This window comes from Prionailurus bengalensis, chromosome A1 (assembly GCF_016509475.1).
Source record: "Prionailurus bengalensis isolate Pbe53 chromosome A1, Fcat_Pben_1.1_paternal_pri, whole genome shotgun sequence".
Lineage (NCBI taxonomy): Eukaryota > Metazoa > Chordata > Mammalia > Carnivora > Felidae > Prionailurus > Prionailurus bengalensis.
Window position 1 is genome coordinate 115,894,880 of NC_057343.1, and position 26,261 is coordinate 115,921,140.

A 26,261-nucleotide genomic window follows, 5' to 3' on the forward strand; every position below is an offset into this window, starting at 1 on the left:
AAGCTCACAGAAAATGAGAAAAATAATATAGGAGTACCATGTACCCTTTGTTCAGCTTCCCCCAATGGTAACATCTTACCTAACAACAGTATGCTAACAGAACCAAGAAAATAACAAAGGTACAATACTGTTAACTAGACTATAAGCCTTATTCAGACTTTATCAGCTTTTACATGTACACATTTGCTTATATGCACATGTGTATTATTCTACGCAGTTTTATCCAATGTATACATTCATGTATCCACCAGAACAATCAGGCTACTTAACTGTTCCACCACCACCAAACAACTCCATTGAGCTACCCCTTTATAAGCTGCACCTCATCCTCCCACCCATCCCTGTGCCCTGGCAACCACTAATTTTTTCTACATACCCATAATTCTGACATTTGAGGAATGTTATAAAGATGGACTCACACAGTCTGTAATCTTTTGAGATAGGTTTTTTTTTTATCTGAACATAATGCACTTGAGATCTATCCAAGTTATCACACGTATCAATGGTTCATTTATTTTTTTTTAAGTCTATTTATTTTTTGAGAGAGAGAGATAGAGAACATGTGAAAGAGAGAGAGCACCCACATGGGAGAGGGGCAGAGAGAGATAATCACAAGTAGGCTCTATCCTGTCAGAGCGGAGCCCGAAGTGGGGCTTGAACTCACGAACTGTGAGACCATGACCTTAGTAGAAATCAAGAGTGAGATGCTTAAAAGACTAAGTCACCCAGGTGCCCCAATGGATCATTTATTTTTAATGCTGAGTAGCATTCCACTTTATAGGTATACAGTTTGCTTAACCATTTACCTGTTGAACATTTGAGATGTTTCCAGGTATTGGCTATTATGAATAAAATCACATGAATATTTGTATAAAGGCTTTCTAAAAAATGTTTACTTATTTTGAGACAGAGAGAGAGAGAGAGAGAGAGAGAATATCCCAAGCAGGCTTGGCATTGCCAGTACAGAGCCCAATGTGGGCTCAAACTCACAAACCGTGACACCATGACCTAAGCTGAAATCAAGAGTCGGATGCTTAACCAACCGAGGCAACCAGGTGCCCCTGTATAAAGGTTTTTTTATATAAATTTAAGTTCTTATTTCTCCAGGATAAATGCCCACAAGCATAACTACTGGCTCATATGATAAGCATATGTTTGGTTTTATAAGAAACTGCCTGTTTTCCACAGTGACTGTACCATTTTACATTCTCACCAACAATGTGTGAAAGACCCAGTTTCTCCACATCCCCACTAGTATTTAATATTATCATTTATTGTTGTAGGTATTCTAATAGATGCATAGTGTTACCTCATTAAGGATTTAATTTGCATTTCTCCAAAATCTAATGACATTAAACATCTTCTCAAGTGCTTATCTGCCATCCACAAATCTTAGGTGAAATGTCCGTCTGTTCGTTTCCTTTGCTCATTCTCTAAATACGTTGTTGTTTTTACTGCTGAGCTTTTAGAGTTCTTTACAGTCTAGATACAAGTCTTTAATCAGACACAGTCTTTGCTTTGCACCAAACTTAAACATGCCAAATTCAAGGACTATAGTTTAGCTAACACCATTCTCCCAACACTACCCAAATTTCAGTTACTACCGATTTCAGTTAACTACAATTGCATCAACTACAAACTTTGCTGCTAGCTCCTCAGTCCACAAATCACTACATATAACATAAATGCTCATGGTGATGAGTGGCTGATCACACTACTTCTTTCGAAGTCTGACTGGTCACTGTGGATTCATTACTCAGTTCATACAGAGATGTCAAGTGTGTAGTTGTAGGACTTCATCATCCTCTAATGATAAATCCATGTAACATTTCATAAAAACGGATAATCAAAAGAAAGAACTGGCCAAGAAAGATCAAAGTGTAGCAAAGAAATAAATAGTGGTAATTCTGATAGTAAAATTCATATTGAAAATATATGTAGTTGCAGAATAAGTCATAATTTTTGCTTCAACTATCCAACATTTTTAAAACATAAGAGAAAGTCTATACTTTCTTCCCTTATTTTGATACATTTCATTGTTCTTTTCTTCTTCCTGATGTTTCCAGTTTCTTTCTGCTATTATTTCCTTTCTATTTGGAGAATATTCTTTAGTCATTCTTTTAGGTAGGTCTGCTGGTTACAAATTCTTTTAATTTTCTTTTGTGCAAGAATACCTTGATTTCTTTTTCACTCATGAGAATATTTTCATTGGGTATAAAATTCTAAGGTTATAATTTTTTTTTCAGCACTTGAAAAATACTGTGCCACATAGTCTAGTCTCTGTGGTATCAAATGAAAAATGCACTGTCAATCATTGTTCCAGCAGTATATTGTTTCTAACTAGCTGCTTTCAACATTTTTTCTGTATTTCATTTTCAGGAGGTTGACTGTGACGAGTCATGGTGTTGATTTCTCTGAGTTTATCCTACTGAAAATTCATTCAGTTTCAAGAATCCATTCATTTATGCTCTTGACCATATTTGGGGATTTTTCCATCTTTTTTTTTTAACTTTTTTTTAATGTTTATTTATTTTTGAGAGAGAGAGAGAGCTGGGAAGGGGCAGACAGAAAGGGAGACACAGAACCTGAAGCAGGCTCCAGGCTCCAAGCTGTCAGCACAGAGCCCGACAAGGGGCTCAAACTCATGAACCGTGAGATCATGACCTGAGCCAAAGTCAGACGTTAACCAACGGAGCCACGTAGGCACCCCCCCTCCCATCTTTATTTCTTAGTTTATGTCTTCATTATTTTTCAGTATTCTTTCTCTTTTCCTAAGACTCCAATGGCAGAAATATTAGATCTTTTCTTATAATCACACAAGTCCCTAAGTCTCTGTTCACTGTTTTTCCTATTCATTTTCTCTGTTATTTAGACTTTTTAGTAATTTCTGTCAAGTTCACGGTTCTTCTCTCTCTTCCCTATTCTGCTACTGAGCCCATTCAATGTTTTTAAACAATTTTGGTTGTATTTTTCCAGTTCTAAAAATTCCATTTGATTCTTTTTTACATCATCTAGTTCTTTGCTGAGGTTGTCATTTGTTTCAAGAGTTTTCACAATTGTTTGTTGAACCACTTTTATGTTAACTGCTTTGAAATCTTTGTAATTCAAAACTTCTGTGTCCTCTCACTTTTGGCATTTGTTAATTGTCTTTCCTAATTCAAGGTTTGATGTTCTTAGTTCTTGGTATGGTGAGGGTTGTTTTATTTTATTTATTTATTTTTTTTATCCTGGACATTTTAGGTATCAAGTTTTACAACTATGAAGCCTATTCAATCTTCTTTTTCAGCAGGCAGTTACAATGTTTACATTTAATATGCTGATTCTGTCCTTCTTGTATGACTGTAACTGTAAGACAGTTTCGTTTCCAGACCCTTTACAGTGTTATTTTGGTCTGTTTCCTTTATGTGTTACCCAGAGGCTCATCTAAAAACCTGGCAGTGTTCCACAACTTAGTTCAGTTCTCAAATCTTCTGCTATGTTAATTCTGGTCAGTTTCTCATGTGGGTCACTAGAGAGTTGCCCAGAACTTCATTTGTGAAATCCCTTTCTCCAGCTCCCTTTTCTCCAAAATCCTACCACCAGTTACTAGTTAGGAGGAAGAACAACATCACCTGCTGCCAGTGGACACTCTACATTGGTCTTTCCTTAGCTTCTATATCACCTGGGTGGGGGAAGTGAAACCTTCTTCATTGCTGCTGGTCTGAGGGTGGAAGTTTGGGCTTATCACTTACCCTCACTGACACTGCCCCAGAGTGGGGAGCAGAATGATGCCTCACACTATGTCAGTGCCACCAGGGAGAAGGTAGGACTATAGATTCTCCATTCACCACCACCTCCTAGACACCACCCCTCCTCCATCTCTGCTCCCCCACCCTCCCACCTCTGCCAACACACACAATGGCATCACCTCAGCTCCAAGTGAAAAACCACCTTGGTAGTGTCAGGCAGGGGAAGACATTCAAGTACATTTCTTGGTGTCTCAAGACACCATCCCAACAGGAGAACCAGCCTGCTACTTCCATGTGGAGGGTGGGAAACCAGGCTCCTCACTTGGTGTCTGCAGGTAACACACCAGCACGAGAAGCAGGGAACAGTCTTCTACCACTGGGCAGAGGGGAGAAATTCCAGCTGTCTGTTCAATCATTGAATCCAGCTCTCTGTTCAATCTTGGTCAAGATAGCAGAGCACTGCCTCACATCATCTCATTGCCATCGGTAGGGGGGGTCTAAGTTCAGCCTCTCTGCTTGGCTTCTGCTGACACCATCCTGGTGGAGGAATAAGAGTGCAGCCTGCTACCACCAAGTGGAAGATGGACATTCAAGTTCCTCATTCAACTTCCACTGGTACTAAGGGTGGGATGGGACATTTCCATTGTTTTTGGCTAAAGTAGCCAAAAGTACTGTCAAAAAGGGTTTTGTTCTATTTGGCTGCCCTCTTCCTAGTGATTTCTCTAGAAAGACCAGGTCTTCTTTAGGGCTTTTTCTATCTGTACCTGTTAGTATTTCCTGGGTGTGGGCTCCTCCAATACCCACTCTGAGATATACAAAGGGGGAAAAGAAAGCCCAAGGAACTCAGTGTTGTGTCATTCTTCCAGTTCTAAGGTCCCTAGCCAGTCTGCTTTCTTCTTCCCACCTTGTAGAGTCTTCTAATATTTGCTTTCAGTATTACGCCCAAGGTTTTTAGTTGTTCTTAGCAGGAGAAATAGTAAGAAGTGAGTCTACTTTATCTTGTCCAGAATCAAAAGTCTGAGAAGGTCCCATTTGTAAGTGGAGCAATTTATAGCTACAGGTGAACAATAGCTGACATAATAAAATAAAGCATCAAGACATTTATGGTAATAGAGGTATAAAGGGATCAGATTCAACAACAAAAGCCCAAATCTGTTTGGCCAGACAGACAGAGTTTTTTCCACAAAGCAAGGGATTCTGGGAAGGACTGATTCATTTAAATCTAAGGTACCAATATACATAATAGAATTGGTGCCCTTCCACCTAAAAAATCAAGTAAAAAAATTTCAAATGATAGTATTGGCACAATATTTGACAGTATTATTTTTATAAATAGCAAAAGCACCACAAAACCTGGGTTTAAAGACTGATAAACAAAAAGGATGATGCCATCTGTAGCCAGGAGCCTGAGATATGTCAGAAACTCCCCAACCTACTTCAAGTCAATTTATTTGCCAGTCCCAAGGGCCCTGACAATAAACTGAGTCAATCTAGACAGGCTCCAAATGAAAGCAGGAGAAAAATACTAGGACCCAGCACCTCAGTGAAGAAGCCAATAACCTACACTCCACAGAAGTGAAAAAGGAGTGTGGCAATTCTATCTTCAAACTGGCAGCTGACTTAAAACAGCTGGGACAGGGATCCTACATTTGGGTACTGGTATTGGAATCTTCTCTTGTTAGGGGAAAGGATTCTTTTCAGTTGGCAAAAACAGCAACTTAAAACTTAATCTCTTGCTTTTAAGTTAAAAAAAAACAATATTTTCTTAATATTCATAGTTTTCTACACAAACTTTATAATGTGAAAGAATACCATTAAAAGAGAACAAAGAGAAGAGGGGTGCCTGGGTGGCTCGGTCAGTTAAGCGTTCAACTTCGGCCCACTTTGGCTCAGATCATGATCTTGACAGTCGTGAGTTCGAGCCCCACATCAGGCTCTGGGATACACGCTGAGACCTGGGAGCCTGGAGCCTGCTTAGGATTCTGTGTCTCCCTGCCTCTCTGCCCTTCCCCCACTCACACTCTGTCTCTCTCTCTCTCTCTTGCTCAAACATAAGTTTTAAAAAAAAATTTAGGGGCTCCTGGGTGGCTGAGTCAGTTAAGCACCCAACTTCAGCTCAGGTCATGATCTTACACCTCATGAGTTAAAGCCCCACATCGGGCTCTGTGCTAACAGCTCAGAGCCTGGAGCCTGCGTCAGATTCTGGGTCTCATTCTCTCTCTGCCTGTCCCCCACTGTGCTCTCTCTGTCCTTCAAAAAAAAATAAACATTAAAAAAAATTTTAATTAAAAAAAAGAGAACAAGAGAAGAGATGGGGTGCAGTGGGTCTTCCACCCACAGAGAAGACATGGAACAGGGGCTGACTGCTTGTTACTGTCAGGCCCATATGGGGTCCATGGTGAAGGGATGGTGAGTGGGAATGAGCCCAACCCCTGGCCACAGGAAGGTCAATCTCGCTCAAGGCACCGAGGCACACAATGCTCACCTCTGCTGGCCTCAGCTTCACCAGTTAAGGGGATTTGCTTTTCCTCACCCTCCCAAACCCAGTTAATATATCTGTGGTGGAATGAAATTTTACCTGTCACCTTCCTACGCCCACTGCTGCTACTACTGCCATCCTGCTACTCATCTTCTCATACCATATACACTCTCCATGCTGGTAGATGTGACTTCACTAAGATGAGTGAAGACATGGAGACTTGGTCTGCATGTTAACACATCCTAATTAGGTCCTCCTTGACACCAAAAAAAAGAAAAAAAAAAAAAAGAAAAGAAAAAGGCTGATTTGTCTCAGAACTGCTTAACTCAAAAGGATCTGAGGGACCTAAGGCTTCCTCCACTTAAGATAGAAGCTGTCAATAACCTGATGCTGCCCCTCCAAGATACGCCAGGATTCTGAGCCAGCAGCAGAGATGCAAACAAAGAAAAGAGAATTATGAGAGTAAAAGGAAGAGAGAACTTGCAAAGGTCTCCAAAGTAGCCACTGGAGGAGCTTCTTTGAAGGAGAGGACTCAAATGGAAATATAAAAACTAATTTGTGACATTCTCTGGCTATCACATGAGTTCACAATCTATCTAAAGAGTAAGATTTCTTGCTGGTATAAGCCTGTACCCACAAGCCCTCCCAGACACTAGGGGCATAACCAAGGGACTGCAATTCTGCCTCTTTCTCCTTCTCACTCCCTTAGTTTGTACACAAATTTAAAACTGGAGGAAATGTCAGCCATCCTCTTGTTTCCCACACCTCCCCACCCCAGCCCCACCACCTTATTGTACATTTAAGGAACCTGAGGCCTGGAATAAGGAATACATTTGCTATGAGGCCTAGAAAGAGGGAATACATCTGTTACATGTTCAAAGGACAAGGATCAAGACTTCCTTCCCAGCCCGGCTCCTCCGTCCTTTAAGCTTTTGTCTAATCCAAGTGTAAGTAAGGAGGTCTGGGTTTTAATCTCTATTCTCCTCACTCTTGTCTGTGATAATGAAGAGTGCAAATATCTCTGCCGTGTGCCTCAATGTGTTGAGGCCCAAACATGTAATGTGAAGTTGGATCCTAAATAATCAAATGCTCCCAGTACTGGTATTTTTTAAAAATAGTCCAATAAGGATTACTTATTTGGCATTAACTGCACTTTATTTTACAATATTATGGGACGCCTGGGTGGCTCAGTCAGTTGAGCATCCGACTTCGGCTCAGGTCAGGATCTCGCAGTGAGTTCGAACCCCATGTCGGGCTCTGTGCTGACAGCTCGGAGCCTGGAGCCTGCCTCGGATTCTGTGTCTCCCCCTCTCTCTGGCCCTCCCCTGCTCATGCTCAGTCTCTATCTCTCAATAATGAATAAACTTAAAAAAATTTTTTTTTAATTATTTTACAATATTATTATCATTACCCCATGTTTATTTTAAGAGCTTGTGGAAGAAGTGACTCCCTTCAAGGTCATCCTGTAGGCTTATACTAACTCCCTGGGAAGAATATCACATACCTTGTCTTCCTTTGAACTCTCCACTTCTGTCCCCTCCTTGAATTTTGCCAGTGCACTCTTGAGGTCCTGAGATGTGTAGGTGTTGGCGTTTATGTCCAGCCTGTCCAAAAAGAAGGTGAAAGTTAGAAAGGAGGCACCATTTTTCCCAAGAAAGAAACTTCACTAGGTGGCTGGTACTCCCAAACAGGGTAAGCCATGGCCAGATCGAACTCAGAGTGCACTACCCTAGCTTTGCCTTCGGTCAGCCACAAGTCTAAGAGGTAATCTTACCTTAAAGCTAGAAGAAGAAATACAAAGCTGAAGAAGGGGTCATTTTATTAAAGAGGATGAAATGGCATGGGGCAGACAAAGGCCCACCATGGACAGACCACTCTCAGCCAGCTACTTAGGCAGAAATAAGTCTGGAATGTCTGTGCAGTGCTTTCTGTCAGCATGTGCCAGGGCTGGACCTCCTGGAGGGTAGTGGGCACAGATAAGGGGAATAACATGCACCCAATTTATATTCTTCTAATAAACGGATCAATGGGGACCTGAGCCCCCCCTGCATGTCTGGTCTGATTTTACAAGGCAGCCTTTCTTCACAAAAACAGTTTAGATAAATTCACACCTTTAAAACCAACTCCTGGGCCCAGAGTTGATGCAGGATGTATGTGCCAACCTGACAAAGGAATGGATTTGAAATACCAAGGACTAGAAGCAAAGCCAACCGTGTTCCACAGTCAGCCTCTAAGGAGAGGGAGGAAAGGAACCAATGTGGATGTAATCTCAGGAACCTGGCAAAGACTAGACTGGCATCCTCCCAAAACCCCCTGGAGCTGATTGAAGCCACAACCATTTTTCTTAACTGGAGAGGAGGCATTCATGCGTTGGGGGGTGGGCTTTACCACCAACAATAATTTTAGGTCAGTGAACAGAGAGATCAGACCAAGAGTGACATGGACAAAGGGAAGTGTGGAATGTAGTATCTGTGCTTGACAAAACGGTTGGGGAGAGAGGGGTTAAGGATAACCCGGGAGATTACAAAGATGAGGAAGTAAGGGGTTACTGGACTACTCTGGGCAAGATAAGCACATCAGTCTAACAGTCAAGATCCTAGCAGACCTCAGCTCTCATTAGAGGCATGTGCTTAGGGCTTTGCTCATTTCTCATTTCATCTTTGATTCATCTTAGAAACCCCCTAGAACTCTGAGAAAAACACTTGCCTTCTCTAAACCTCAATCCTCATAAACTAATAATCGCTAATCACTCCCATTTACTGAGCACTTAAGCATGTGTTAGTCACTATTTTAATCCTTTACAAGTAATATTTCATTCAAATGATTACCACAATCCTACAAGGTAGGGAAGAGAATCCCTCTCCCAGAAAAGCATCACCCACTGCCAGCAGCATGTAGATGCCACTGCCCTGCTCTTTACCCCTAAGAGAGAGCTAAGTATTTAGGGGCACAGCTTGAACAGATTATCACCTCCCTCCTCTAATACTTGGTCTGGACAAATCCCATCATGTCTCATATCTCCATTTATTGCCTTAAATGCCACTCTTCCAGGCCACTCACCATCACTCATTTTAGCCCCTACTACACACACACAAGTGTGCACATGTGTGTCTGCACACACAGACAGAAAACCATCTTCAGCTGGTATTTTCACTTCATTCTTCACTGAGAAAAATAGATGTTATCATCAAGAACTCCTTCATATTCCCCTCATGAGCTCTATACACTAACCTGCACCAAATCTAGATTCTCTGCTTTCCCTTCTAAGACCATGAATGACAGTGAACCTGCTCCTATTAAACTTGAGTTCCAGATCCCACTTTCCTTTGCAAAAGTTTTAACCCCCATCATTATACTGTTCCCTCCTGTCTGCATCATCAATTTCTCCCTTTGGTTGGATTATTCCCTTGAGTATACGAATACTCTTCTGACTAACTATGATCTCTAATTATCAAACCATTCCCCTGATCTCCTTCAGAGTAAAACTTTATGAACAAATTGTCTTAACTCACTCTTCTCATCTTCATGACTGCTATTTACACTGCCATTTGCTCTAATCCAGATCCCTTTACTGTTCCCTACTAATACTTCTCATCAAAATTACTAATAATTAACAACTGGATCCAATGGACTCTTCACTAATGTCATGTTCCTCAACCACTCAGCATCATTTACATAGTTCACCTCTCCCTCCTTGAAACACTCTTCTTTCTGGCTTCTTGTTACCACATTCTGCTGTTTCAGCCCCTTCCTCCCTCCTTCCCTAACTCTTGTGCTGGTTCCTCATCTCCTACCTGAACCCTATATACTGGAATGCCTTGGAGTTCAATCCTAGACAATCTTCTCTACCTCTGCACTCTCCCCTAGTTCTTTATCCATTAGGCACTGATGCCCAAACTTACATCTTTGACCCAATCCTCTCCCCTGAGTGACAGCCAGGCTCTTGTATAACTAACTGATAAATCTTAGATCTGGGATGTTTATCAGGCACCTCAAACTTATTACATCTAAAACATGGGTCTTGATGTTTCTCCCCATAAATCTGTTCCTCTCCCAATCTTTTCTATTTCAATAAATGGTACTTCTGAGCACCTAGTTGTGTCAAATCACAAAATGAGGCTTTATCTCAGATTCCGCCACACCACCTTCCATCAACCCCTAAATCTAAATCTAAAGCAAGTCCTATTGGCACTACCCTCAAATTAAATCTCCAAACCCATCCGCTCTCCATCATGACACTCTAGACTCATTCACCAGTATGTCTACCTGATCTTCAGAAATGACATTCTAATTGTCTCTGCAATTCTTTTGTCCACTCTGAATCTATCCCCCATACACACAGCAAGTAGAGTGATCTTGCCAAAATTACATTAAACCACTCTCCCACCCCAAATCCTCCACTGGCTTTCTATCACAATTCTAGTTAAATGAAGACTAGTCAACATGCATCTCAAAACTCCACATGATCTGGCTCCTCTTATCTCTCCCAAATCATCTATTAGTCTTCTTCCTTCGCCTACTCTCTAGTCACCCTAATCACTTTCTTGTTTCTCAACTTGATAAAGTCTTTCCTTGACAAAGCTAGGGACTCTTCTTGTTGCCTCTGCCTGAGATCCTCTAACCTTAAATGTATAAAATTAACTCTTTGTATGACTAAATCCCCATCATTCTTCACGTCTAAGCTCAAGTATCACTTTAATGAGGTCTTCCAAACCATCCTATCTAAATTGGCCTTCCCAAAGGACTGACTGACTTATTTATTTCTTCCCTACTATTTACCACTATCTGTAATTACTTTATGTGCCTTTTTATTTTTCAGTTTATCTTCCTGCCATGTCCATAAGGCTGGTATCCTGTTTTGTTTAGTACTATATCTCCAATACCTAGCACATAGGCACTCAATAAGTCTTTTGTGAAATGAATGAACGGAGCAAGGAAATGGCCCTGTCTTTGGGCCACATCCTTAACTACAATGTCATACTGTACCATGGTAGATACTCAACCCAAGATGGGACAACCTGGATATACTCTGTTGGTCATCACTACAAAGAAGACAGTTGCTCCAGGGCAAAAAAAGAGATACAATGTTGAGATACTGACATGGGATATGGACTAAAACCAGTGGAGATAACAATGCCTAACACATAAATAGCAAGAGAACACCCTGCTGCTAGGAACCAAATATACCATGAAGTCAGGCAGTGCCAAGAGAGGCCTCTGAAAGAAGTCAGAGTCAATGCCTTGTCCCAGGCTTTACAGTCCAGAGGCATTACAGCTCTAGGTAGCAGGACTAGTGGAGAGATTGCCATGGATTAGTCTGAAAGGACTATCCCCATCTTTCCTTAGCCAGTGATACCTAAAACTCTGTGATCACCAACATCTTTGACAATCTGATGGAAACCTGTGGGTGTTGTCCATCTTGTTCCCCAAATCAGAATAACCAGATATGCAAAATACTGTACCAACTGCAGAAATTGGCCCTGCACTTTGGCTTCTGTTCCTGTTCTAGTACCTAAGAGCCAGGAAGACACTGTGAAATGAATCAGGAGGAGCCTGAGGTGAGGTCCACCACAGAAAGAAGTCACCACCAAAGGCAGCCAGAGACTCAGTGAGCTCAAGCAGTGAAACCTACACCACCTTGTCAATGCCTTTGGGTTGCTGTTCAGATAGGTTTGCCACTAGTAACAAATGCTGAGAAGGAAGAAGGTATGTCCAATATACCCTGGAGACCACTCCAGAGCAGAACCCTCAGAAACATTTCAAAGGAGAAAAGTAAATAGGGAAGAGTGAGGACAAATATCTCTCTTTTATGGTGCATCTATTACAGACCACGTGAATGACTCTGCTTTCTATTCTAAAAAGACAGGAGCAACTGATAAAGCATTAAGTGTTCCCAGTAAAGACCTACGATCAGATACTGGAAAAATAACTTCCCACAGTATTAAAACCAACAAACAAATATTCCAAATTAGTCAAGATCCTAATTCAATATCCTTAAACCAAGAATAAAGTAAGCTTTTTATTTAGAAAATGAGACTTGGCATAGATGTGAGGAAAGGCTTCCTGAAGTTCTCTGACACACTGAAATATGTGCATATATGTGTGCTAGGGAATGAGGGGGGTTGGCAGGGGTTACAACAATGAAATTTGATTATTTGATGGCTGTGAGAAATGAATTATCATATGGCCTTCAGATATAGGCCTATCAAGAGAGATGGGGGGTGGAAATAAAGATCCTTCTCAGTTTGGAGTGACGGTAAAGAGGTCAAATATCTTTCTTCTTTTTTTAAGTTTATTTATTTTGAGTGAGGGGGGAGAGAGAGAGAATCCCAAGCAGGCTCTGCATCGGCAGCATGGAGCCCGACACGGGGCTGGATCCCATGAACTGTGAGATCATGAGCAGAGCCAAAACCGAGAGTCGAATGCTCCAACAACTGGGACACCCTGAGGACAAATATTTTCATATATTATTACAATGTAGTCAAATTTTCTAACAGTAAAAACTGCCCAAATTGGAACAGGCTGCTCTGTGGGATTGTGGGTGCCACATAACCGAAAGTGCATATGGACAGGCTAAAAAACCTTTTGTTGAGTACTTCAAGGAAAACACTCAGGTAAATAGTCTCTAAACTCCCTTTCTACCTTATATCTAACTGCAAAATATTGTTAAAATAATGAAAATTCAAGGATTAACATTAGCCTTGCTCAATCCATTATTTGTTATCAATACTTACATCTATTAGAAGAGGGGCAGCAAACTCTGTTATGACCCCATAATATTTTAGGCTTTGTGGGCCTTACTGACAGCAATTGTCCCAACTACTCAACCCTGCCAGATTAGCAGAAAAGTGGCCATAGATCATACATAAATGAATAAGCATAGCTGTGTTCCAATAAAACTTTACTTATGGACATTAAAATCTCTAAGAGTCATGAAATATCATTCTTTTACTTTTTCATCCATTAAAAAATGATAAAAACAACTTACCCTGTAGGCTGTACAAAGACATGTAGCAGTACCAATATGGCCCACAGATCACAATTTGCTGTCCCTGTCTTAGAAACCTCATAACTGGTATTTGTAACTGTTGAAATTACCCAATTCTAGCAGCCCCTGTAACCCCATGCCTCCTCCTCCTTCCTCATGTAAAAAAGAACATGCAAATAAAACTTGTTATTTCAAGGCAAAGAACAGAAAAACAGGGACAAATTGTCCAAAATCAAATAATCTTATCTGGTTATTAAAAGTAAGGCAATCTCTTAACATTGGAGAACTTTTATACTATAAGAAAGCCTGTTTTAATATGGACTAACAAGAGGAAAAGTTAGTCTGAATTAAAGACTTTAAAATGCAATTTTATTGTTCACCAAGGAAGTATTACTGCAAAGCAGAAGGCCTAACAGGCCTGTTTTAATGAATAGATGACTCATCTGTAATCAGCGCATTAATTGTTGGGATTCAAATGGGTGCTCTTAAAGTACTGGGAAAAATAGCTTCATTTTTAAAGCAGGTTAAGCATTCCCCCTACAGCCTTTTCTAAAGTATCAATTTGCTTTGCAAACTATTTCTTTCCAAAGATCTACAAGTAAACTTCCACAAAACCCTGACAGATTTATCACAAATTCTACGCTACAAAATTTCAAAATTTTTTAAAAGCCACATGAATTTGGGTAAGAAACATTACATTGTCATTACTTTCAGTATTACAAAATCAGTGCTGTCCGCCTCCCAGTCCCTAGGGTTGTTACTATACCTTTTGCCTTTTTTCAATGCTTTCAAATTACTTTGGAACTTGTCCTCTTCTTGGAGTTTCACTTCTCTTGCCCCAGTCTGGAGATTCAGCCGTACATGGGATCCTACAGGGACAGCCTGACCTAAAAACCAAGAACAAAGAGGGCTCGTCAGGTATATGGTCCTTGAAGGGACACTGCAATGGAAAGGCTGGCTAACAAGCCAACAGGATTTATTAATTCATGAAGACCAGACCCTGCTGTGTTCCATTACCTGAATCCATCCATCTAACACACATATACCACACACATATCAAATTAAGGTAATGAGGCAAATGGGCAAGGGCTTCTATACTTCAAAGCAAAGACCGAAAACCCCAGTTAGAACCTACATCTTTAAGCTAATCTGTTTTCTTTAAACTGAGCTATAATAAGCCTTTTTGTTATGGGCAGGTGAATGGTAAATACCTAATCACCCTTAAGGATATGGCCACATCACTGCATCTTCCAAGACATCCTCCTTACCTCTCCCCTGACAGTCCCAGAAAACTCCAGAGAGCTTGCTGTTCCAGCAAGCTTACACCTCACCATCCTGCTTTCTTTATAATCAGGCTCCTTCTATAAGGCTCTCTCCTTGATGAGCACAGGGACTATATCTCCTATTTTATTTCCCAAGACCCTAGACCAGGGCTTCATTGGAAGGCAGGAAGACAGAGCAAGTCAAGGAGGTAAGGACTGGAATCAAAAGAAACTAAAAACCTATGCCCACCCATCTCAGGAGAGTTGATCCACTACCTGAAAAAACAATATGAATGGATGGGCTACTCATACACATTGTACAAAATTACTCAAAGATAGGTGAAAAGGAGATAAAGGCACTACAAAAAAGAGAACTACAGGCCAATATCTGATGGACACAAACGCAAACATTTTTTGTTTTGTTTTAAAGGTGGAGTTCAGGAATCTACATTTAAAAAAAAATTTTTTTTAGACAGAGTGAGAATGAGAACACGCTAGCAGGGGAGAGGGGCAAAAGAAGAGAGACAAAGAATCATAAGCAGGCTCCACACTCAGTGTGGAGTCTGACACAAGGCTCAATCCCACAACCCTGGGATCATGACCAGAGCTGAAATCAAGTTGGACGCTCAACCTACTGAGCCACCCAGGCACCCCCAAAAATTTTTCACAAAATATTAGCAAACCAAATCCAACAATTTTTTTTAATTTTTTTAAAGTTTATTTATTTTGAGAGAGAGAGAGAGAGAGAGAGAGAGAGAGAGAGAGAGAGAGGAAGATATAGCTGTCAGCGCAGAGCCTGATGCAGGGCTAGAACCCATGAACCATGAGACCATGACCAGAGCCAAAATCAAGAGTCAGACGCTTAAATGACTGAGCCACTGAGGCACCACGAAATCCAACAATACATTAAAAAAATCATTCACCATGATCAAGTGTGATTTATTCCTGGGATACAAGGGTGATTTCATATTTGCAAATCAATCAACATGATATGTCACATCAACAAAAGAAAGCATAAAAACCATATGCTCATTTAAGAGATGCAAAAAAACCTTGACAAAGCAAAACATCCATTCATGATAAAAACACTCAACAAAGTAGGTTTAGGAGAACATACCTTAGCATAATAAATGCCATCTATGAAAAACCCATAGAGAGCATCATACTCAACGGGAAAAACCTGAGAGCTTTTCTCCTAAGATCAGGAACAAGACAAGAATATCCACTCTTGCCACTTTTATTCAACATCGTACTGGAAGTCTGAGCCACAGCAATTAGATAAGAAAAAGAAAAAAAAGGCATCCAAATCAGTAAAGAAGAAGTAAAATTTCTATTTGCAGATGACATGATACTATATACAGAAAACCCTAAAGACTACACCAAAAAATGACTAGAAATGATAAACGAATTCAGTAAAGTCATAGGATACAAAATCAATATATAGAAATCTGATGTATTTCTATACTAATACTATATATTAGTATATATACTATATACTAATAATGAAGTAGCAGAAAGAGAAATTAAGAAAACATTCCCATTCACAATTATCCAAAAAATAATAAAAATATCTAGGAATAAATTTAACCAAAGAGGTGAAAGCCCTATACTCTAAGAACTGTAATACATAAATGCAAAGATACTCCATGGTCATAGATTGTGAGAACAAATATTATTAAACTGCATACTACTCAAAGCAATTTACACATTTACTACAATCCCTAACAAAACACCAACAGTATTTTTCACAGAACTACAATAAATAATCCTAAAATTTGTATGGAACCACAAAGACTCCAAATAGCCAAGGCAATCCTGAAAAATAAGAACAAAACTGGATGTATCATAATACCAGATTTCAAGATCTACTACAAAACTGTAGTAATCAAAACAGTATAGTACCAGCACAAAATAAGACACATAGATTAATGGAATAGAATAGTGAGTTCAGAGATAAACCTACAATTACATGTTCAATTAATCTACAACAAAGGAGTAAAAAAAAAAAAAATGCAATGGCAAAAAAAAAAAAGCCTCTTCAACAAAAGGTGATGTGAATACTGGACAGCTACAAGTAAGAGAATGGAACTGGACACTTTCTTACACCATACACAGAAATGAATTCAAAATGAATTAAGGACCTAAGTGTGAGACCTGAAACCATAAAAATCCTAGAAGAAAGCACAGGCAGCAATTTTCTGACATCAACTATAGCAACATTTTTCTAGATATGTCTCCTGAGGCAAGGGAAACAGAAGTAAATTATTGGGATTACATCAAAATAAAAAGCTTCTGCACAATGAAGGAAACCATCAACAAAACAAAATGACAACCTACTGAATGGGAGAAGGTATCTGCAAGTGATACATCTGATAAGAGGTTAGTATCCAAAATATATAAAGATCTTATACAACCCAACACCAAAAAACCAATCCAATTGAAAAATGGGCAGAAGACATGAACAGACATTTCACGAAAGAAGACATACAGACGGCCAAAGGACTCATGAAAAGATGCTCAACATCACTCATCATCAGGGAGATGCAAATCAAAACCACAAAGAGACATCACCTCACACCTGTCAAAATGGCTAAATCAAAAACACAAGAAACAACTATTGGTAAGGATACAGAGAAAAATGTACCTCATACCCTACTAGTGGAAATGCAAAGTGGTAACCCCTGCACCAAGAGAAAACAGTACGGAGGTTTCTCAAAAATTAACAATAGAATTACCATATAATACAAAAATTCCACTATTGGGTATTTCCACAAAGAATACAAAAACCCTAATTTGAAAAGACATATGCATCCCTATGTTTACTGCAGCATTATTTACAATAGCCAAAATATGAAAGTAATCTGAGTGTCTACCAACAGATGAATGGATAAAAAAGATGCGGTATAGAGGCGCCTGGGTGGCTCAGTAAGTTAAGCGTCTGACTTCAGGTCAGATCATGATGTCACAGTTTGTGAGTTCGAGCCCTGCATCAGGCTCCCTGCTAACCGCGAGGAGACTGCTTGGGATTCCCTCTTTCCCTCTCTCTCTGCCCCTCCCCCACTCATTCTCCCTCTCTCCTTCTCTCCCAGCCCTCAAAAACAAACAAACATGAAAAAAAAAACTTTAAAAAATGTGGTGTATATATACAATAGAATATTACTAAGATACAGAAAAGAATGAAATCTTTCGATTTGCAACAACATGGATGGATCTAGAGGGTATAACACTAGGTGAAATAAATCAGTCAGAGAAAGACAAATACCATAGGCTTTTACTCATATGTGCAACTTAAGAAACAAAACAAGCAGAAGACCAAAAAACAGACTCTGACAACAAACTCAGGGTTACCAGAGGGGGTTGGGTGGGATAATGGGCAAAATATGTGAAAGGGATTAAGAGTACACTTATCATGATGAGCACTGAGTAAATATATAGAATTGCTGAATCACTATATTGTATACCTCAGAGTAATATAACACTGTATATTATTTATGCTGGAAATAAGAATTTTTAAAAAGGTTGGTTAAAAATAAAGTGTGCAAGATCACACACTACATGTGGAATGTTACATTTATCCATTCATTCATACAACTGACATTTACCAAGCAACTACTATCTCCCAGGCCACTATGGTAAATTCTAAAATTACAAAAAGGAATAGTAATGGCCACAGGGATAGAAAATTTTAGGGAAAGCATTCTTCAAGATACTGGAATCCTAGAAGAAATGGTGCTCTGACACCTCAACTTTGACTCTCCTTTCTCCTGGCAGATGATGGCATGGCCTTGCTGATGCTGAATTTGATTCAACGATCTAAAAAGGATGACAATCTAAAAAAATTCCTTTAAGGGAAGCATATAGCACAAGTTCTTTCAGAATGATCAGGTAAACCTGAAGTATAAAAGGCTAATGATATAGCAAGAATTCAAGTTTTCTCCATTCTGGCAGAACCACAGTGAACTCCACCAACCACTGTGCCTCCATCAGATAACGAAGGAGCCAGGGAAACACCATGCCAAGACATTCTGTTCTATCCTGCTGCCCCACTTCAATAGGAGTTTCTGTATATTTGTCTAAAAAAATTAATGGGAACTAAAGTACATGAGTGTATGCGCATAATGATTTCTTGCTAACCTTAAAACCATCCAAAATGCTTCAAGGTTAAAACAAATATATCCAAAGTAGAGTGGGGAAAACTTTCTCTGGGGAGACTTCTTGAATAAGGTTAAACCGGGGGTTAAACGAGGCAAAAAGTGAGACCCAGACTAGGAAAACAGGGAATCCAAAATAGATGGAGCTGTGTGTGCAAAGACTCAGACACACAAACTGACAGGCTACATTCAGGAGGCCAGGAACAAAAGAAGCAGGGAGGATTGAAAAGGCTGTGAAGGCAGCCAAAGAGAAGCTGAGGCCAGTTAGTGGCAAGAACAACAAGGAACTAGCAACTTCTATCCTATTCCTACGATCATGGGGTATGAAATAAGTTTGTAGCATTAATCTCTGAATGTTTGGAGGGGAGAGGGTGTCTCACCTGGAGAAATTCCAAAATGATGAAACAACAGAAAATCTTCCCGGGCAGAAGGTTAAAGCAGATCATCCCTGATAATCCCTTTACATCACCATCCCCCATACCCATTGTGTCTCCAAAACCTAGTGATTTTTCCTGCTGACTGTTTCTTTTTCTGAGAGAGAGAGAAAGAGGGGGAGAGAGGATCCCAAGTGGGCTATGAGCTGACAGCACAGAGCCCAATATGAGGCTCGAACTCATGGACCATGAGATCACGACCTAAGCCAAAGTCAGATGCTCAACCAACTGAGCCACCCAGGCATCCCTCCTGCTGTCTCGTCAATTCATGCTGTCCTCCTCACCACTGCTCTTGTCCAAACCATCACCATCTCTCTTCAGGACATTGCCATAGTGTTCCAGCTGCCCTTCCCTCTACTCTTAGCTCCCAGTCCAACTGTTCTTTACAAAGAATGGTATTTTTTCCCCCAAATACAAATCTATGTCATTCCCCTGCTTCAAACCTTTTAATGGCCTACTACTCTCCAAAGAAAGATGAAAGTCTTCACACTGCTCAATGAGGCCGTCTGGTATCTAGCTCCTGCCTGCCTCTTCTGTCTCGTCCACTCCCCCTTCTTGAGGCCACGCTGACCCTTTTCCATTCCATGAAAAAAACCATGTTCATTCCCACCATGAGGTCATTCCACTTGCTGTTTGCTTTGCTCTTTCCAACCCCAGCCTCCATCTCCTGATCTTTCCAATCTCAGCTAACAGTCACTTCCTCTGAGAGGCATCCTCTATTTCCCCAAACCAGATCTGGCTGCTCCCTAAATTCTTTCACAGTACCATGAAACTTTTCTTTATAGCAATTACCACAACTAGTGGTTATAGTTTAGTTTAGTTTTTTTATTCATCTGGTAAATATAAATAGTCCCCATTTTATCCCCAGGGCCTATCATATGGCCTAGTATTAAATCCTCAATAATTAAAATTAGAAATTAAAAAGAGAAAATCCTAGCTGATCTAGACGTGAATGGAAAGGCCAACAAAGATTTTCAGTAGGGCAAGTAGATTCCTAATAATTAGTCATGTTAATCTTTTTTTTTAGTAGTAGTAGTAGTAGTAGTAGTAGTAATGCTAGTAATAATAAAAATAGTAACAGTAGCATTTTCAATTTTCAGACTTTTGATCAAAATTAGAAATGAACAAGAAAAAAAGAACATGACTAAATGTTTCAAAACATAACAGGTTATATATACTATGTTAAGGTGGCCAAAGAATAGACTAGAATCTTGTGTGAACCAATTTCTTTTATTTGGGGAAAATTCCAAAATTACTCCCTTCACATAAGCCACCACAGGGGGCAAGAACAACCACAATAGCATTAACTTAAAATACAGGTTATGCTCATTTAAGATACACAAAACCAGCAATGGCAGCAACAGTGGCAGAGGCAGCAGAAAATAAGAGTATTTTAAATGTTTCCACCCCCCTGGGAAAAAGGCCAAGTTAGAGTGCAATCTGACCTGCATCATTTTAGGGCCTCTACAAAGGGACCAGGACACTCAGAAAGAGCAGAGGCAAAAAGTTACAAGATACACCCAGGTAAAGAGTCAGATATTGAAATGTGGAGAGCAAGGGGACTGGCCAAAAATACCATATGGATCCTGAAAGGCCAACAAGCCTGCAAAGCCTACAGTGTCTATTTCCCTACCACTGGCTCTCTGGGGACAAACCGCAGCCTGAAGAAACTATATCAAGAAGAAACTCTGTCCAAATTAAGTAAGGCCATATCACACTTGAATTTTGACTCTCACTGGGAATCTGTCACTGACTTTAATCACAAACCAAGACCCAGATAACAACTCCTGCTTTTCCAAGGGTGGAAAATCTATAGTAGATTGCATTATTGTTACCAATTTTCTTCCTTCTTGCCTGTATCCACACCCTGTATCATGTGACCTTGCAGTCCCTCCTCCTAGTGGTTGAGTTTCCCACCCCGTGACTTTGAACGCGGTTTATGACGTGCTTTGGCCAAGGGGATGTTAGCAAATGTGCCACAGAGATTTGAAATGTGCTTTATGTTTTTCCTGTCTCTTGGAATTCTACCATCATCAGGAGAAATGTTCGCTAGCATTCTGAACTGAAAAAGATGAGAGACCCATGGAGCAAATCTGGACCCAAATTGTAGACCAAAGTTAAGCCCAGCTCAATGTAGCCATGGTCAACCAGGTCTAGCTGATCTGTAGAAACTTGAGCAAGAATGCAAAACTGGATTTCTTTCCTAGTTTTTTACTCTCAACTACATTTAAACTTACACAAAAGCTGCAAAAAAAATCATTTCCATACATTGCTCACATGGCCTTTCTCAATATTAATATGTTACACAGTCAGAGACAATTATCAGAACTGGGAAATTAGTAACATTAACCAAACTGTAAAGATCCCTCTTCAAGCCTTACCAGTGTTTCCACTATGTCTTTTTTTGTTCCAGGATCCTATATGGCCTTTGGTTGTTATTTCTCCCTAGTTTCCTATCGTCTGCAACAATTGTTCAACCTTTCCGTGTCTTTCATGATCCTGACACCATCAAGGAATACTGATCAGTTTTTCAGGACTGTCTGGTGTCTTCTCATGATTAAACTGAGGTCATGCATCCTTGACAGAATCACCAAAGAAATGATGCAATGTTCTTCCTAGCACATCATATCACAAAGTGTACGGTGTTAATATGTCTTATGACTGTTGATGTTGGCCTTTATCAACTAATAAAAGTAGTATCTACTGAGCTTTTCCATGATAGTAAACAAAAATAATAGCAAACTACCAAACTGAGAAAAACAGCTTGGCAGTTTCTCAACAACTTAAAGAGTTACCATATGAACCCAGCAACTCCACATCTAGGTATATACGCAAGAAAACTTAAAAGCATATGTTCACCAAAAACTTGTACATGAATGCTCATTGCAGCATTATTTATAATAGCTACAATGTGGAAACAACACAAATGTTCACCAACTGATCAATGAATAAAGAAAATGTGGTATATACAAACAGTGGAATACTCAAGAAATGAAATATTGACATATACAACGTGGATTAACCTAGAACACATTATGCTAAGTTAAAGAAGACAGATATAAAGCGTCACATATCATACAGTTCTTTTTAAATGAAATTCCAGAATAGGCCAATCAAAAACACAGATTATTGGTTGTCAGGAGCCAGGGGGAAGAAGGAAAGGGAAATGCCTACTAATGGAAATGGGGTTTCTTTCTGCGTGATGAAAATGTTCTGGAATTAGACAGTGGTGATGGTTGCACAGTACTGTGTATATACTAAAACCCACTGAATTGCTTAAAAAAAATTATAAGGGAAATACTTTGAGATTATACAAATCCCTTTTCTCCTCAAACCACACCATTAGGGGAATCCTTCTGCAACAATTACCACTCTGGTGACAGTCTAATGGCAATTTGCTACTTCCCTCCTTCCTTATACCTTAATTGAAATTTCAAGTACAGTAAGAAGTATGGCATAATGAATACATATATCTACATCACTTAGACTTCACTGTTTCTTTTTGCCAGATTTGCTTAAACTTTTTGTACTATGCAATGTTGCAAACAGAAACATCACACACAAAAAAAGAAATATTACAATATGTTCAGTATGCATCTCTAAAAAAATATAAAGAAAATTTGCTACAAATAAAATAGTGAGAGGGAGAAGAAACAAAGCAAAGCAAAGAAAAAGAAGGAAAAGAAAAAGAAAAAGAAAAAGAAAGAAAGAAAAAGCAACTTCCTTACAAGGAAAAACTGTCAGTCCTCCATCTATTTAATTATTTACTTAGACCAGTATGGTCTTGTGGATATTTTATTCTGTGAGTTGTAATTCAATTCTATATTATTTATTTTGTTGCCCAGTTATTTCAGCTTGGCCAATTAGCAATTCTTTCAGGTTGGCTCTTGTATTCCTTAAACAAGTTCCTTTCCCCCATCATTTTCTCTTTCAACTATTTCCTTACTTTCTGGTTTCAGAAGATGTCCCAAGTTCATCTTGTCTTTTCCTTCCCCTCCCCTAGAATCAACTACTTCTCAAGGAACCCTTGTTTCTTTTACTGAAGAGTAGTATTTAGAAACCAAGATCTGGGTCATAGTTATGCTCATTACAACTAAGGTTATCATAGCTTTTAGACCCTGTCAATGGAAAGAACTAAGAAATTTGTGTATGTGTATACATTTATATATATGTTCATATACACATCCCTATTTCTTTGTCTATGTGTATATTTATTAAAAACTTCAAGTTTATAATGACATCTCACATTTCAATCTAACACCACAGAGTTCATTTGTCTTCTCCCTTTCCTTACTTGTAACTTCTTTCTCCAACAGAGAGAAACTTGGCTCTTACTATCTGCAATATATTTATTGTTCAATTCTAACATAAATATACTTTCAAAATTGCTAGCCCATACCCCTATGAGAAACACATTTACCCAACTAGATTACAGTATTTATGTGAGTTCTTTTATCTATGACTTTACAGTATCTACTCAAGAGATCTTTTCACAAAGTCACTTAGTAACGTGTAATACTTGGTTAACTTGTTTGTGTCTGTATTCTATTTTGTGGTTCCCACTCATTCACACACTGGTTGGTTTAATTGTTTATTTGGGGCATCTAAAGGATATGTAAACTATTTCTAGAGTTCTAAGACAGAGCTATACAAAAAGAAATTATTGTTGTTTTAAGCCGAGTTTTGCGGTGGTTTGTTTACTGTGACAATTCATTCCAATGGCCCTGAAACAAGGAATTTAAAAGTGTCCAATACAATGAACAGTTCTTTTTTTTCCCTGAAATTACATAGTTTTTACCTTTTTAGTGTTTAAATGCCCCTTTATAAAATGAGCAAATGATTATGATGGATGATAGTGGGTTGTTTCATGTTAAGCCTCTTAGCAAAGTAAAGAAGCTGGCCTTTTGTGTCTAAAATTTGTTTTTAAAAAAAATTTTTAATGCTTATGTATTTCTGAGAGAAAGAGAGAGAGACACACACACACACAGAGCACAGTGCAGGAGGGGCAGACAGGAGACACAGAATCTGAAGCAGGCTCCAGGCTCCGAGCAGTCAGCATAGAGCCCCACACGGGGTTTGAATCCACAAACCATGAAATCATCACCCAAGCCGAAGACAGACACTTAACCAACTGAGCCACCCAGACACCTCCTCCAAAATTTGCTTTTAAACTTTTTCTTATCCAAACACCACAGTCTGAAAACTACCCATGTATTCTAACCTTCTCTAGGATATTTGAGAATTATTCCCATTATACACTTTAAATTAGTTTATTTTATGGCATATAATTTGTATCTCAATTAAAATGTTTAAAAAATTCATTTCCTTGGATAAAGCACTACCTTCTCCTTTTGAATCCCAGAATAGCAATTAGTCTATCAGGTACAGTCCAAGGTGACACCAAATACTTCTAGGGGCCAAGACAGAGAGCTAAGCACAGAGCCTACACAGCCCCAGGACACTTGAGTATGGTATGAAGAAGAAAATGTGGGCGCCTAGGTGGCTCAGTCGGTTGAGTGTCCCACACTTAACTTCGGTTCAGGTCATGATCCCAGGGTCGTGGGATCAAGCCCTGCACTGGGATTCTCTCTTTCTCTCCCTTGCTCTTCTCCCCGACTCACACTCTCTCTCTAAAATAAAATTTAGGGGCGCCTGGGTGGCGCAGTCGGTTAAGTGTCCGACTTCAGCCAGGTCACAATCTTGCGGTCTGTGAGTTCGAGCCCCGCGTCAGGCTCTGGGCTGATGGCTCAGAGCCTGGAGCCTGTTTCCGATTCTGTGTCTCCCTCTCTCTCTGCCCCTCCCCTGTTCATGCTCTGTCTCTCTCTGTCCCAAAAATAAATAAAAATTGAAAAAAAAATAAAATAAAATAAAATAAAATAAAATTTAAAAAAGAAGAAGAAGAAAATGGACCAAAGAAAGCCTGAGGCCATAAAGGCCTCTTCCTCCACCTGGGCAAGAGGAACCCTGGTAGAAGCACAGGTAACAAACAGTGGACCAAGGGGTAGGAGCCAACAGAAATGTCCACAGGAGGCAGGCAAGTATGAGAGATGAATGAGAAGGGCCATCTACAAAAGACAGCGGTGAGGGCTGAGAAAAATGCTCCCTCTAAAAGCGTCAAACTTTAAGATATAAAAGCCAAACAAATTTTATCTCTAAGTGGAATTCAGCCCACAGCCAATTTGTGACTACTGGAAAAGATCTTTCACCTGACAAATTTTGCATGGTCAGTGTTTGTCCCAACTCATCCCAGTTCCTAGTGATGAGAAACTTGCTCCACCTGGACTCACAACGGTAGGGTCCTCCTTGGGTAGTACCCACAGTGAGGATACCATGCAGCCTCGTTGCCCTGCTTCAGCAGAGGCAGGGCCAATGCAGATGGATGCCATGGTGCTCTTGTTTCTGCCTTGCCATTAGATGCCTCAGCAGGTACATGGCTTTGGGAAGGGTGAAAAGTATGGGCTGTCCTCTCTAGGCTTGTGCCTGGAAACCTCTCCCTCCACAGACTTCTAGACTCTTTCAAGTCCTACCTGGATGCAATTACAATGCTGGATAATCAAGGGTTATCCTGACACGGCCTGCTCAGATGAGAGCTGGCCATGCAACCATGAGCCCTCGAACTCTGCTACCCACTCAGCTCTGCTTTTGAAGGCTGGGTGAATTTAGCCAAATTCCTTTTTCTTTCTGAATCTTCATGCCCTTCTGTGCCAAATGAAAAGAATCTACTGTGTCTGCTTTCACTAACGTGTTAGATTGTTGTGAAGAACAAATGAGAAAATACTGTGTCAGTGTTCTAAAGAAGTTAAGAGGGCTTCAGGGAACAGCCCCAAAAAGGTAAATGTCAACCAGGATGAAACAAAGACATCTTATTTATCAAGTCCTATGGGTATGTGTCAACAAGAATAAAAATACCAGATTATGCTGAGTTTCTGAGGGGCAAGAACCAATTACTCGTGTCTACAGCTCAGGCTCAACATCAGGCACAGTAGGCTTCCAGAAAGGTCAGTTTGAATGCCAGCCCCCTGCCTTGGCCACCCCCAGAATCTAAGGAGGACTATGGAACAGGAGGCAGTGCCACTCACCTCACTAGGGCCTCCCAGCCCCTAACCAGGGCTGGTCAGAGCTGAGACTTTACAGGCCCAGTTGCCATGACTACGACAGCCCTCTCCTTCTGCTTTTTTATTCAAAACCCCCAAACAAGTCCTGGCAAGATCCCTGCCTC

At 40.0% G+C, this 26,261-nt stretch overlaps 1 protein-coding gene across 3 annotated transcripts in view; it reads right to left on the reverse strand.

Moving 5' to 3' along the window:
- The window catches only part of SIL1 (SIL1 nucleotide exchange factor), a 218,126-nt gene that overhangs the window by 82,844 nt on the left and 109,021 nt on the right, over positions 1 to 26,261 (reverse strand). For all 3 annotated transcript variants that reach the window (XM_043589084.1, XM_043589092.1, XM_043589101.1), the window contains 2 exons: positions 13,962 to 14,082; positions 7,712 to 7,811 (listed from right to left, as the gene is read on the reverse strand). In XM_043589084.1, the coding sequence (XP_043445019.1) occupies positions 7,712 to 7,811; positions 13,962 to 14,082 (221 nt within the window). The remainder of the gene's footprint in view (positions 1 to 7,711; positions 7,812 to 13,961; positions 14,083 to 26,261) is intronic.